General features: G+C 52.1%; 1 protein-coding gene across 1 annotated transcript in view; it reads right to left on the minus strand.

The window, feature by feature from the left end:
- The window catches only part of WDR26 (WD repeat domain 26), a 51,732-nt gene that overhangs the window by 11,894 nt on the left and 24,981 nt on the right, over positions 1-14,857 (minus strand). The window contains exons 4-8 of the mRNA XM_077282187.1: positions 14,104-14,178; positions 12,657-12,793; positions 12,079-12,176; positions 11,455-11,611; positions 10,481-10,619 (exon numbers count right to left, since the gene is read on the minus strand). Of these exons, the coding sequence (XP_077138302.1) occupies positions 10,481-10,619; positions 11,455-11,611; positions 12,079-12,176; positions 12,657-12,793; positions 14,104-14,178 (606 nt within the window). The remainder of the gene's footprint in view (positions 1-10,480; positions 10,620-11,454; positions 11,612-12,078; positions 12,177-12,656; positions 12,794-14,103; positions 14,179-14,857) is intronic.

Consider the following 14,857-nt stretch of genomic DNA (forward strand, 5'->3'; position numbering starts at 1 on the left):
AAAATTAGCTCCAATCATTAGCGGACACCATGTCGCGTTTGGAGAGCCCCTGTGTGCCTAAACATTGGAGCTCCCGCACAAGTGACCCCATTTTGGAAACTAGACCTCCCAAGGAACTATTCTAGATGTGTGGTGAGCACTTTGAACCCCCAAGTGCTTCACAGAAGTTTATAACGCAGAGCCATGAAAATAAAAAATAATTTTTCTTTTCTCAAAAATGATTTTTTAGCCCACAATTTTTTATTTTCCCAAGGGTAATAGGAGAAATTGGACCCCAAAAGTTGTTTTCCAGTTTCTCCTGAGTACGCTGATACCCCATATGTGGGGGTAAACCACTGTTTTGGCACACGTCGGGGTTCGGAAGGGAAGTAGTGACGTTTTGAAATGCAGACTTTGATGGAATGCTCTGCGGGCATCAGGTTGCGTTTGCAGAGCCCCTGATGTGCCTAAACAGTAGGAACTCCCCACAAGTGACTCCATTTTGGAAACTAGACCCCCAAGGGAACTTATCTAGATGTGTGGTGAGCACTTTGAACCCCCAAGTGCTTCACAGAAGTTTATAACGCAGAGCCGTGAAAATAATAAATGTGTTTCCTTTCCTCAAAAAAGGAGATTTTTGTGTACTCACCGTAAAATCTTTTTCTCCGAGTCAATCATTGGGGGACACAGGACGAATGGGTGTTATGCTGCTGCCACCAGGAGGACACTAAGTTAAACACACACAAAAGATTAACTCCTCCCCTGCAGTATACACCCACGGGCTGGAGAAACCGGAGCCAGTTCGGTAACAAAGCAGTAGGAGTAAACCAGATAATAACAGTAAACATGTTACAGTCAAAACACCGACTGAAAAGAATAACCGAGCCAAACTAGGCTAACAGGGAGGGTGCTGTGTCCCCCAATGATTGACTCGGAGAAAAAGATTTTACGGTGAGTACACAAAAATCTCCTTTTCTCCTACGTATCATTGGGGGACACAGGACGAATGGGACGTCCCAAAGCAGTCCCTGGGTGGGAACAAGAAGTTATAAATGCTGTGCGTGCCTACGAGCTACAGATGAGACACTGCCGCTTGTAGGATTCGCCTACCGACGGACGCGTCTGCCGAGGCCTGAGAGTGCACATGGTAGTGCTTCGTGAATGTATGCAGGCTGGACCATGTAGCGGCCTTGCAGACCTGCGCTGCCGATGCCTGGTGCCGGATGGCCCAGGACGCGCCGACTGACCGGGTAGAATGAGCCTTGATCCCCGGAGGTGCGGCGTGACCCTTGACACGGTAGGACTCTTGGATGGCGGAACGAATCCACTTGGCAATGGAGGCCTTGGAAGCGGGAAGTCCCTTCCGTGGCCCTTCCGGAAGAACGAACAAGGCGTCTGACCTACGGAGAGACGCAGTTCTGGAGACATAACGTCTGAGACCCCTCACTAAGTCCAGAGTGTGGAGAGCCCTTTCCATGCGGTGAGAAGGAGCAGGGCACAGTGAGGGAAGGACAATCTCCTCATTAAGATGGAAGGAGGAAACGACCTTCGGAAGAAAAGACGGACATGTCCGTAGAACTACCTTGTCCTGGTGGAACACGAGGAAAGGAGGTTGGCAAGACAGAGCTGCCAGCTCAGAGACACGTCTAATAGACGTGACAGCCACGAGGAAGGCAACTTTCCACGACAAGAGCAGCAAGGACACCTCATGCAAGGGCTCAAAAGGGGGCTCTTGAAGAGCACAGAGGACCAGATTCAGGTCCCATGGTTCCAAGGGCATTCTGTAAGGCGGAACCATATGAGAAACTCCCTGGATGAAAGTCTTGACTTGCAGTCTGTTTGCAATCCTTCTCTGGAAAAGAACCGAGAGAGCAGAAATTTGGCCCTTAAGAGAACTGAGGGCAAGGCCCAAGTCTACGCCTGATTGGAGGAATTCCAAAATGTGAGGAATAGAAAATTGGAGGGGGAAACGTCCCCGATCCCTGCACCAGGCGAAGTATACCTTCCAGGCGCGGTGGTAGATGCGCATGGAAGAAGACTTGCGTGCGCGGAGCATGGTAGATATAACCGTCTGGGGCAGACCCTTCTGCCTCAGTACCCAGGACTCAACGGCCACGCCGTTAAACACAGGGCCTCTGAGTTCGGGTGGTAAATGGGCCCTTGAGACAGGAGGTCTGCGCGGCTCGGCAGCCTCCAAGGTACGTCTGAGACCAGTTGCACCATCTCGGCGTACCATGTCCTGCGCGGCCAGTCCGGAGCGATGAGAATTACTGAAATCCGTTCTGCCCTGACCTTCCTGATTACCTTTGCCAGAAGGGGAATTGGGGGAAAGATGTATGGGAGTCTGAAACCCTGCCATGAGAGGACGAGAGCATCGGCTCCGAAGGCTGAGGGGTCGTGAGATCTGGCCATGAAGACGGGAACCTGGCAATTGAGGCGAGATGCCATTAGATCCACGTCCGGAGTCCCCCATCGAGAGCATATCTGGTGAAAGATTGCGGGATGAAGAGACCACTCTCCGGGATCGAGGCTGTGGCGACTGAGAAAGTCCGCTTCCCAGTTTTCCACGCCTGGGATGTAAACTGCTGAGAGTATGGAGTGGTTGGTCTCGGCCCAGCGGAGAATGAGCGTTACCTCGACCATGGCCGCTTTGCTGCGAGTGCCCCCTTGGCGGTTGATGTAGGCTACCGCAGTGGCGTTGTCGGACTGGACTCTGACCGCGCGGCCGGAAAGAAACGGATGAAAATGGCGGAGTGCCAGTCTGATTGCCCGAATCTCTAGGATGTTGATGGGCAGCTGGGATTCCTGCGGGGACCAGCGACCCTGAGTCGAGTGGCGCTGGAACACAGCACCCCAGCCGAAGAGACTGGCGTCCGTTGTGACAACCAGCCAGTGCACCGGAAGGAAAGACTTCCCCCGAGTCAGGGAGGACCTCTTGGTCCACCACCTGAGGGACTGCCTGATTGGGCGAGAGAGCAGGAGACGGCGGTCGAGCGAGGCAGGATTCCTGTCCCATACTGCTAGAAGGGCGTGCTGTAGGGGACGGAGGTGAAATACAGCAAAAGGCACTGCCTCCATTGCTGCCACCATCCTGCCGAGTACCCTCATGGAGAAGCGTAGGGAGTGAGGGCGAGGTTGGGTAAGCTTTCGGACTTCTCTCTGTAGCGTGGATACCTTTTCCGGAGGTAGGAGTACTAGACCCTGAGAAGAGTCTAGGATCATCCCCAGGTAGGATATGGTTTGAGCCGGGACTGGGGAAGATTTCTTGAAGTTGATTTTCCAACCCAGGCGCAAAAAGGTATTTATGGTGACGTCTACTGCTTCTGAGCAGGATCGAAAAGAGGAGCCTTTTATGAGAATGTCGTCCAAGTAGGGCAACACCACTATGCCTCGAGCATGGAGAATGGCCACGGCAGCTGCCATGACCTTGGTGAATACCCGAGGAGCGGTGGCCAGCCCGAAGGGTAGGGCGACAAACTGGAAATGGTGCCCCTGGACCGCGAAGCGGAGGAAACGCTGATGAGACGGTAGGATGGGAATGTGCAGGTAAGCGTCCTGAACATCCAGAGATGCAAGGAACTCGCCCTCTTCCAGAGAGGCAATTACCGAGCGGAGGGACTCCATACGGAATCGATGTACGCGGACGTACTTGTTGAGAAGCTTGAGGTCTAATATTGGACGTACTGAGCCGTCCTTTTTTGGTACGATGAAAAGATTGGAATAGAAACCTTGGTACCTCTCGTTCTGAGGTACCGGGATAATGACCCCGTCTTCCCATAGCGACCTTATGGCCTGGAAGTACTGACAGACCCTTGCTCTGGGAGGAGGGGACTGGAAGAAACGAGATGGGGGAAGAGAGACAAACTCTATCTTGTAACCGGAGGACACTAGGTCGCGGACCCATCGGTCGGGAACTACCGAGAGCCACGCGTCCCGAAAGAAGAGTAGGCGGCCGCCTACTCTGTCGGTGTCCTTCGGCGTTTGCCAAGAGTCATTGAGGTGGAGACCTGTTAGGTCTGGACCCTCGGAATCCCTGTTGTCTGGGTCTGCCTCTCCAAGTGGGAGAAGGTTTGTAAGACGGCTGGGAGGCTCTGTCCTTGCGCTGACCTCTCCCGACGCCGGGTGGCGCGGAGGAGGGATTGGACCAATTGGAGCCGAAACGGAAATATCGGCCTCGGCCCTGTTGGTTGCGAAAGGGACGAAAAGTTCGTTGCTGGGGAAGGAATTTGCTCTTTCCTCCTGTGGAGTCTGCAATTATTTTGTCTAGTTTGTCCCCAAATAGGCGTTCGCCCTGGTATGGAAGAGACGTGAGGGATTTTTTGGATCCCGAGTCCGCTTTCCAGTCCCTGAGCCAAAGGGATCTGCGGATCGTGACAGCATTGGCCGCTGCCTGTGAGGCACAGTTGGCCGCGTCTAAGGATGCGGAAACTACGAAGTCCCCCGCTCTAGCGATCTGAGTGGCCAGGTGTGAAATTTCTGGGGGTAAGTCGGCACGTAGTGCTGTAGAGGATAAAGACTCGGCCCAATGGGACATAGCTTTTGCAACCCACGTGACGGCAAAAGAGGGAAAGAGAAGCCGAGGAGGCTTCAAAGGCCGAGCGAGCCATCTGTTCAATTTGTCTATCAGTGGGATGCTTGATGGACGCACCCTCAGAGGAGGATAGAACCGCCTTGGTGGCTAGCCGCGACACTGGCGGGTCCACGGAGGGTGACTGAGACCAGTCCCTAGCTAGGTCCTGAGCAAACGGATACTTCAATTGCATAGCCTTCTGTCCTGAAAAACGTTTATCCGGACGGACTCTATGGTGATCGACTATGTCCTTGAATTGAGGGTGCGTAGGAAAAAATTTATGAGCCTTTGTGGTTCGCCCGAATGATACGGGATGAACCGCCTTGGACGGGGTTTCCTCCTCTAACTGTAGTGTCTGACTTACAGAGTCTATGAGAGAATCTAAAGTCTCTTGATCGTGATGATACTCTGGGGAACAGGACGCGTTGGACGCGTCGTCCAGGAGGGATTCCCTGCTATGAGTCGGGGATGAGTGACGAGAGACTTCGCTCTCTGAGCCGGAAGGCTGATCCCGGACCGGAGATATTACCCTGGACCTCTTTTTGGATGAGTGAGGGCTTCTGGAAACGGTACGACCTCTAGGCCGAGAGGGGTTCTTAGACCGCGTTATATCATCCGTGGAAGTGCCCTGGCTAAGGGACGGCTCACGGAGAGACTGTATCGTCCTTTCCAAGGATGCCACAGATCGAGCGAGGGAGGACGCCCATGCGGGGGTACTAGGCTCGCTACATTCCGGGTCAGAGGCCGGAGTAACCTGAGCCGCCGACATTTCGCAGGCGGTGCACAGCGGGTCAGTGTGACCTCGGGGCAGAGATACCTTGCAGGAGGTGCACACAGCAAAAATAACGGAGTGGGTCTTTCCAGTCCGTTTTTGCTTAGACTGTGACATATTTGTGATTAAGTGAGCGTACTGGCAGGGGGGGAGACAATCCTACTGAGTGCGTCTCACCAAAGTTCTGCGGTGGCCTGGCAGGGAGATCCTGATGTCCTGTGCACTGCGTTGCTGCAAAGCCGCCAGCGCACTTCCTGGTCCAAGATGGCCGCCGAGATGTGAGAAGGGCGCTTCTCGGGAGCGAGAAGCGCCCAGGGAGGGGGCGTGTCTTGGGCGGACGTAGGCGTGCATGTAGGCGGGCGCTGGAGTCCGGACCGGGCCGAGGTGCCACCGCGCCAACGGAGCGCCGGAAAGACCGCCGTGCCCCCTCAGAATTATAACGCTGCCCCGCGGCTGCAGAGCCGCATTAGTAAGAGAGTAAGGGGCCCCCCCCTGTCAGCTCGTCGGCCCCCGCACTTACCCTGTGCGATGGAACCAATGCTCCATCCACCTTCACCTTGGTAGGGAGAGGGTGGAGAGCTTCTGCCGCCATGCGTCGTCCGCTATATTCAGTGGTGATGCAGTGGGCGGCTGCACGGACGCCATGTCATTCTGTCCGGCTGTGCCCTGGCTCCAGGAAACTTAGGTGGATGATTAGTCCCCGTGGTCGCCTGGGAGGGAGGGAGATCGGAACGCTAAGGAACCGTCGCCACACTGAAAAGTGAGCCAGGGCTGGCATCCATCGTCGCGGGAAAGGATACAGGAGGAACGCTCCATGTACTTGCCCGTTGTTGGTGCGGGGGAGATCAGAGCTGAAAATTTGCCTGTCGCCCCCTTCTCTCCGTTAAATTAAAAATTGGTGGGGTCCTGAGGACCCAAGTGCCTCCTGAGACACTAAGTAAGAACTGGCTCCGGTTTCTCCAGCCCGTGGGTGTATACTGCAGGGGAGGAGTTAATCTTTTGTGTGTGTTTAACTTAGTGTCCTCCTGGTGGCAGCAGCATAACACCCATTCGTCCTGTGTCCCCCAATGATACGTAGGAGAAATATTTTTTTAGCCCAGAATTTTTTATTTTTGCAAGAGTAACAGGAGAAATTGGACCCCAAAAATTGTTGTCCAGTTTCTCCTGAGTACGCTGATACCCCATATGTGGGGGTAAACCACTGTTTGGGTACATGCCGGGGCTCGGAAGGGAAGTAGTGATGGTTTGGAATGCAGACTTTGATGGAATGGTCTGCGGGAATCATGTTATGTTTGCAGAGCCCCTGATATGCCTAAACAGTAGAAACCCCCCACAAGTGACCCCATTTTGGAAACTAGACCCCCCAAGGAACTTATCTAGATGTGTGGTGAGCACGTTCAACCCCCAAGTGCTTCACAGAAGTTTACAACGCAGAGCCGTGAAAATAAAAAATCATTTTTCTTTCCTCAAAAAAGATGTTTTAGCAAGCAATTTTTTATTTTCACAAGGGTAACAGGAGAATTTGGACCCCAATATTTGTTGCCCAGTTTGTTGTGAGTACGCTGATACCCCATATGTGGGGGTAAACCACTGTTTGGGCACACGTCAGGGCTCGGAAGGGAAGTAGTGACATTTGAAATGCAGACTTTGATGGAATGGTCTGCGGGCGTCACATTGCATTTGCAGAGCCCCTGATGTGCCTAAACAGTAGAAACACCCCACAAGTGACCCCATTTTGGAAACTAGACCCCCGAAGGAACTTATCTAGATGTGTGGTGAGCACTTTCAACCCCCAAGTGCTTCACAGAAGTTTATAACGCAGAGCCGTGAAAATAAAAAATAATTGTTCTTTCCTCAAAAATTATGTTTTAGCAAGTAATTTTTTATTTTTACAAGGGTAACAGGAGAAATTGGACCCCAACAGTTGTTGCCCAGTTTGTCCTGAGTACGCTGATACCCCAAATGTGGGGGTAAACCACTGTTTGGGCGCACGTCGGGGCTTGGAAGGGTGGGAGCACCATTTGACTTTTTGAACGCAAGATTGGCTGGAATCAATGGTGGCGCCATGTTGCGTTTGGAGACCCCTGATGTGCCTAAACAGTGGAAACCCCTCAATTCTAACTTCAACACTAACCCCAACACACCCCTAATCCTAATCCCAACTGTAGCCATAACCCTAATCACAACCCTAACCCCAACACACCCCTAACCACAACCCTAACCGCAACACAACCGTAACCCTAATTCCAACCCTAATCCTAACCCTAATCCCAACCGTAACCCTAATCCCAACCCTAACCACAACTGTAACCCCAACACACCCCTAACCCTATCCGTAACCCTAACCACAAGCCTAATCTTAACCCTATTTCAAACCCTAGCCCTAATTCCAACCCTAACTCTAATTCCAACCCTAACCCTAAGGCTATGTGCCCACGTTGCGGATTCGTGTGAGATTTTTCCGCACGATTTTTGAAAAATCTGCAGGTAAAAGGCACTGCGTTTTGCCTGCGGATTTACAGCAGATTTCCAGTGTTTTTTTGTGCGGATTTCACCTGCGGATTCCTATTGAGGAACAGGTGTAAAACGCTGCGGAATCTGCACAAAGAATTGACATGCTGCGGAAAATACAATGCAGCGTTTCTGCACGGAATTTTCCGCACCATGGGCACAGCGGATTTGGTTTTCCTTAGGTGTACATGGTACTGTAAACCTGATGGAAAACTGCTTCGAATTCGCAGTGGCCAATCCGCTGCGGATCCGCGGCCTATCCGCTGCGGATCCGCGGCCTATCCGCTGCGGATCCGCGGCCTATCCGCTGCGGATCCGCGGCCAATCCGCTGCGGATCCGCGGCCTATCCGCTGCGGATCCGCGGCCTATCCGCTGCGGATCCGCGGCCTATCCGCTGCGGATCCGCGGCCTATCCGCTGCGGATCCGCGGCCTATCCGCTGCGGATCCGCGGCCTATCCGCTGCGGATCCGCGGCCTATCCGCTGCGGATCCGCGGCCTATCCGCTGCGGATCCGCGGCCTATCCGCTGCGGATCCGCGGCCTATCCGCTGCGGATCCGCGGCCTATCCGCTGCGGATCCGCGGCCTATCCGCTGCGGATCCGCGGCCTATCCGCTGCGGATCCGCGGCCTATCCGCTGCGGATCCGCGGCCTATCCGCTGCGGATCCGCGGCCTATCCGCTGCGGATCCGCGGCCTATCCGCTGCGGATCCGCGGCCTATCCGCTGCGGATCCGCGGCCTATCCGCTGCGGATCCGCGGCCTATCCGCTGCGGATCCGCGGCCTATCCGCTGCGGATCCGCGGCCTATCCGCTGCGGATCCGCGGCCTATCCGCTGCGGATCCGCGGCCTATCCGCTGCGGATCCGCGGCCTATCCGCTGCGGATCCGCGGCCTATCCGCTGCGGATCCGCGGCCAATCCGCTGCCGATCCGCTGCGGATCCGCGGCCTATCCCGCTGCGGATCCGCGGCCGATCCGCTGCGGATCCGCGGCGGATCCGCGGCCGATCCGCTGCCGATCCGCTGCCGATCCGCTGCGGATCCGCTCTGTGTGCACATGCCATAACCCTACCCGTAACCCTAACCCTAACCCTAACCCTACCCCTAGTTCTAACCCTAGTGGAAAAAGAAAAAAAAATATTTTCTTTATTTTATTATTGTCCCTACCTATGGGGGTGATAAAGGGGGGGTTTATTTATTATTTTTTTATTTTGATCGCTGTGGTAGAACCTACCACAGCGATCAAAATGTACTTTGTAATGAATCTGCCAGCCTGCAGATTCGGCGGGCGCACTGAGCATGCGCCCGCCATTTTGGAAGATGGCGGCGCCCAGGGAGAAGACCGGCCGACTTCGGGAGGCTCGGTAAGTATGCGGGGGTGGTGGGGGGGTGGATCGGAGCACAGGGGGGGGATCGGAGGACGGGGGGAGCGGACAGGAGCACGGGGGAGCGGACAGGAGCACGGGGGAGCGGACAGGGGGACGGAGGGGGGTACCGGACAGAACGGAGGACTGGGGAGGAGATCGGGGGCGGTGGGGGGGGCCAGAACATGATTTCCAGCCATGGCAGATGCTATTGCAGCATCGGCCATGGCTGGATTGCAATATTTCACCATTTTCATAGGTGAAATATTGCAAATTGCTCTGATTGGCTGTTGCACTTTCAACAGCCAATCAGAGCGATCGTAGCCACGTGGGGGCAAAGCCACCCCCCCTAGGCTGAAGTACAACTCCCCCTCTCCCTGCAGATCGGGTAAAATAGGAATTAACCCTTTCACCCGATCTGCAGGGATGCGATCATTCCATGACGCCGCATAGGCGTCATGGGTCGGGAAGGGGTTAATTAAAACAATTTTTTGTTTTAATTTCCGAACTCTCCGATCAGGTCGGTCATTCTCTGGCGCTCCATAACTTCAGATACTTTCAGCCTTACATTTCAGTCCCGGGCCAAAATCAGACTGACATATATTGCATTCAGGTTTGGTTTTAGCTCATATATGCCTGGAGAAACCCGCCACAAACTCCACCGCAAATCCTTGGCGACTTCAAAGAGGATTCTAATGCGAATTCACCCTTATACATTAAAAAAAAGGGGGAACATCACACCCAAGCGTATTGTATCCTAAGGACATTTTGTGCCACATTTTTGTCATATAATCTATAGGGTGCAAATCCCTCGATGACCTGAGGCTTCGTCCCATTTAATACGGCTCACCCATGTCTGGTCGCCCAATGTGGATTTCTTGTCAATAAGTGACATGACGCTATTTTTTCCTAAAATTTAGGCAGTATGAACGGTCACTGGAAAAAAAAAAAATATGAGGCTGTGGTTTTGTGCTGCTGAATCTGCACGTCCAGAGCATCTGAACTTGGAAAGGTTAAGGATTATTTTTCCATTCAGATTTTGGCAGGCATTCCTTCCGACAAAAATTGCCCATAAACCGCCTTCCATAATAATCCGCAGTAGAAAGCTTCCTGCCCTGGATCCAGCTTCAGACCATGCCGGAGATTTTGCACATCACTTCTGCCATGATATCTGCAGTGCTAAATAGCACAGCGGTCATTCTTTGGCAGCAGCGGAAATACCCCAGGGGAATGTTCCACCATTTTCATTTCCAATTTGTCGTAACAAGCACTTTCCACACTTACTGGATCGACCTGCCATATTATAACAGTTGTGTCTTTTGATCCTGTCGCTAGTTTTGTGCCGTCGTTGGAGAACTTGCAGAACCAAACTTCATTGCAGTGCTCCGTGAGGACTTGCTGTGTGAAACATGGAAACTGCTTCCTGAAATCAGAAGGAATGAATGAGAGCGGCATAAAAAAAGAAATATTTAGAGCTCAAGAATGACTACGACAAATGTCAAGTGCAGAATATTCCTAACCAGAATTTATAGGCGCCCGCTTTACATAAACACTTTTTTTGCACTTTTGTTTTTTTTTTGCCTCCTCTTCCAACATGATAAGTTATAGTTTTGGAATGACCGTTCATTTTAACAAGTAATGTACTGAGGAAAAAAAAAAAAAAACGACCTGATAATTCTCTGCATTAGTAGAAAACATAGATTTTTTTTTTTTTTTTAATTTCCTTATTTTAAAATAGGGGAGATGGATGTGACTAGACAAAAGTAAAAACTTAAACTTTATTTTACATAACCAGGGATCGATTGCTGGCTCTAAATGGTGCAATAATGTATATAATGTAAATCACATGCTAGGATTACTGTGGTCTCACAAAGGTATCCTCAAGGGCTCCCGCAATCACCTTGCAGGTGGGTGGGGGACAGATTGACAGCAGCATGTAAATGGTTAACACCAGCAATCAGATGCTGATAAGAGACAAATGGCATCTATACAACAGCTAGGGAAGCCTCCACACTTATGTGCTAAACTGGGCTGGGGTCCACATGTGCTAAAGTTTAAAGGGGAAAAAAAAAATATTTAAGTGACATCTGATTAGTCCAACACCAAAGACCGCATTAAGAGTAATGGAGGTGGCCGCTTACTGTTCTCCATATACGAGAGTCGCGTCACGGGACCATAGTTCTCTCCACAGATGTGCGGGTCGTACAGTTTAACCTCTTAGACTCCGGTGAGACCCCCTTTAGTAACACTTTACCCACCTGCTGCAGACGTGATCGATGAGCAGGGATACAGAGTCCAGATTATTGTCAAGTTTCGTATTGTGGTAGAGGCACCGATCTCGCTGTAGCTCGACAGCTTGACGTAGAAGAGTTTGCAAACGTCTGGGTGGTAACATGACAGAAGGTGGAAGGTATGCTGGAGAGGAGGGAAAATGGGCAGATCGCCGTGAACACTTCAGTGACACTGACAAAGACTTACACAAATTACAGGTGGGCAGTCGCAGAAAATTAGGCAGAGACACCTGTACAGTAGCGGCAGTGGTGCTGGCAAAAATCTTACTGAATCTTCCAGGGCTGAGCAGATTAGCCATTGCCCAAAAATTAGTGCAAGACAGTGGGGCGGATGTCCGTCCCTTTAAGTAGCCTCATTCCTACAGAAGCAGCCCAGGGAATTGATCCATAGAGCCCACCGCACCTCCTGAGGCCCTTTTCAGCACCAGCCCCCCACCGTACACTGCCACTTTCTGACCAGATGACATTTAAGAAATCCACTTAAGTCCCTGCGTTACATACACCAGTCTGACAACACACGGGCTGGAGTGGGGTCGTAGCACTCACCACCCAATAATGGACAACAATGTGACCCCGGATGTGAATACTTACTCTGGAGCTTATCAAGCAGCTTAGAGCGCGATGCTGTCCCTTTTCCTTCCCATTCTGCCTTTGCTCGCAGGTCTTCTGCGTGACTACACATTAAATACCTGGGATACAGAGATAAGCGCGTTACTTCAGTGTATTAAGAAAAGCTAGACATCCTCTCTTGGTTGATCAGCAAGGAGGACCAATGTTCAATCTCAGAAGTTTTACATTCCTCCTCCTTGTACGAGTGAGCTGCAGTACCACTCTCAGCCACCACATGGTGTATGGAGCTGGGTCACTTACTGCACAGCACTGCGCCCCTTTAATCAGTAGATCAGTGGGAGCGTGGGGTATTTCAAGGGGTGAGTACATACATGGCCAGCTCTGCAGGACACGTGGGGTCCCCTGCACCAGGACAGGGATTGCAAAAATGGCCAAGAAAACGTCGGGTAGCTCGCTGTACTCTTCAAGACGAGGCCTGGGTTTCCGCTCACAAGGTCAGCATGCTTTACCCCACATTATAGAATTAATAAGATAGAAAAAAATAAAATAAAATTTGATTGCATTAGTGCTGGAGGGACACAGCAGAGCGGGCCCCTTACCCACTGAGGACATGAATTCTCTCGGTATTGTATTTCAGTGGCGTCAGCTCGCAGCGCAGGACCTGCAGGGCTTCTAGGACCTTGCCATCTTCCAAGTATTCCAGGTACTTCTGCTGGAGAAGCAAAAACTTCATCCTCTAAAGGAAGAGAAAAAATAAAAAGGAATAAAACTCAGGGACCCAAAAGCAGAAGACCCTTCTCTTTGCATGAGATTTACCTTAACAGAAGGGGGCGATCTACAGAACTATTGGGGGTAAAGTGTGTGCAGACTGGTCATGGAGGAAATGACTGCCCCCGTCAGGCGACACTCGTATGCCCAGGTAGCAATATGCGGGGGCTCGGGGTGGGCCGCATACTCTGTGCTCATACTCCGCTACTTCATGTGTTGTAACCAAACCGTTCCCAGCTCATATTCTTACACCTGGGAATTTCAGGTCATAGACAATATAATCTATGGGGCTGTGTCACTTTTACTGCTGCTCGGTCACCACAAGTTATTTCTCTGCTGCCTGTTGCCCCCCCTGGTAGTGCTGTCTGTATTCAGCTCTAATGTTCCAGAACGGCAGCATGTTTGTATTAAGCTTACAAGTTACCCCCCTATCGATCTACGGGAGCCCTGTCCACCGAACCCCTCTAATTCCTAAGAGCGCTCGGCCATCCAGGCAGTTCCATGGTGAATAGAGGGGAGGTGAAGCATACGTGCTACTGCTCAGTAGGGCAGTACTCACCCATACCAGGTGATCCCATGGTGAATAGAGGGGAGGTGAAGCATACGTGCTACTGCTCAGCAGGGCAGTACTCAGCCATACCAGGTGATCCCATGGTGAATAGAGGGGAGGTAAAGCATACGCGCTACTGCTTAGCAAGGCAGTACTCAGCCATACCAGGTGATCCCATGGTGAATAGAGGGGAGGTAAAGCATACGCGCTACTGCTCAGCAGGGCAGTACTCAGCCATACCCGGTGATCCCGTGGTGAATAGAGAGGAGGTGAAGCATACGCGCTACTGCTCAGCAGGGCAGTACTCAGCCATACCCGGTGATCCCGTGGTGAATAGAGGGGAGGTGAAGCATACGCGCTACTGCTCAGCAGGGCAGTACTCAGCCATACCCGGTGATCCCGTGGTGAATAGAGGGGAGGTGAAGCATACGTGCTACTGCTCAGCAGGGCAGTACTCAGCCATACCCGGTGATCCCGTGGTAAATAGAGGGGAGGTGAAGCATACATGCTACTGCTCAACAGGACAGCACTCGGCCATCCCAGACGGTCCCGTAGAGAACGAATGAAGGGGACGTACACAATCGGGGTCTGTGGGGCTGCAATTATCTAGAAGTGATCCCCTATACCATGTATTAGGAAATGGTCAGGCTTTGGAGTGTGGTGCGGTGCTGTTCTGGGTGCGCTTCTGTATACCCAGACTTATGCCACTTCCTATATAGTGCACTCACCCGTATGACATCGGACGTGGGGCAGGACGAGGAGGAGTGCTCGCTCCCTGAACCTCCAGCGGATGGGCGACACGGCTGCCAGGAACACAAAGAAGAATCATCAGCAGAGGGAAAAAAAAAAATGCCTTCTAGCCCTCACAATAATGTCAGTGCAGTGGTCCGGGGGCCATGTACAGGCACTGGACTAAAGCAGATGTCGCAGGCCATCTATGAGGACGCTCCAACAGCAGAAGTCTGAGCATATAAGGATTGGGCAGCCGTATTAGAACATCTCTGATCCTTTTGTTCTCAGGCAAGAGGCCACAGCAGTTTACTCCCCTCTCCCCAGACTACAAGCATGGTGGAGCGCATGGATGTTCGGGAGAGAGACCCGTTTACAGCCATTACTCCCTCGGACATGCATGCTCGGTTCAGCTGAGCGTACATGCCTTCAGAATTGGAAAAGGACAGAATACGGCAGACAGGCAAATCTCATGGCATAAAGATGAGGCATGATCCGTATGTCCCACCAGTATCAGCAGTCTGGCGCTGCCGAGAATCATCGGCGATCGTCACGTGCCGCACAGCGGTGAGCAGCGGTATTCATCATGCATCTGCTTGTGCATTTATAGAGCCAGACACGGACGCACAATGCGCATACACGGCAGGGAGCGCGTGATGGTCGCTGGCGGAGCAAGAAAAAAAAAATAAAATAATGTCAACTGCACTTCAGCAAATCCCCAGAAGGTAAGTATGGTTCACCAGCATTAGTTAT

This window comes from Ranitomeya variabilis, chromosome 2 (assembly GCF_051348905.1).
Source record: "Ranitomeya variabilis isolate aRanVar5 chromosome 2, aRanVar5.hap1, whole genome shotgun sequence".
Taxonomy (NCBI): domain Eukaryota; kingdom Metazoa; phylum Chordata; class Amphibia; order Anura; family Dendrobatidae; genus Ranitomeya; species Ranitomeya variabilis.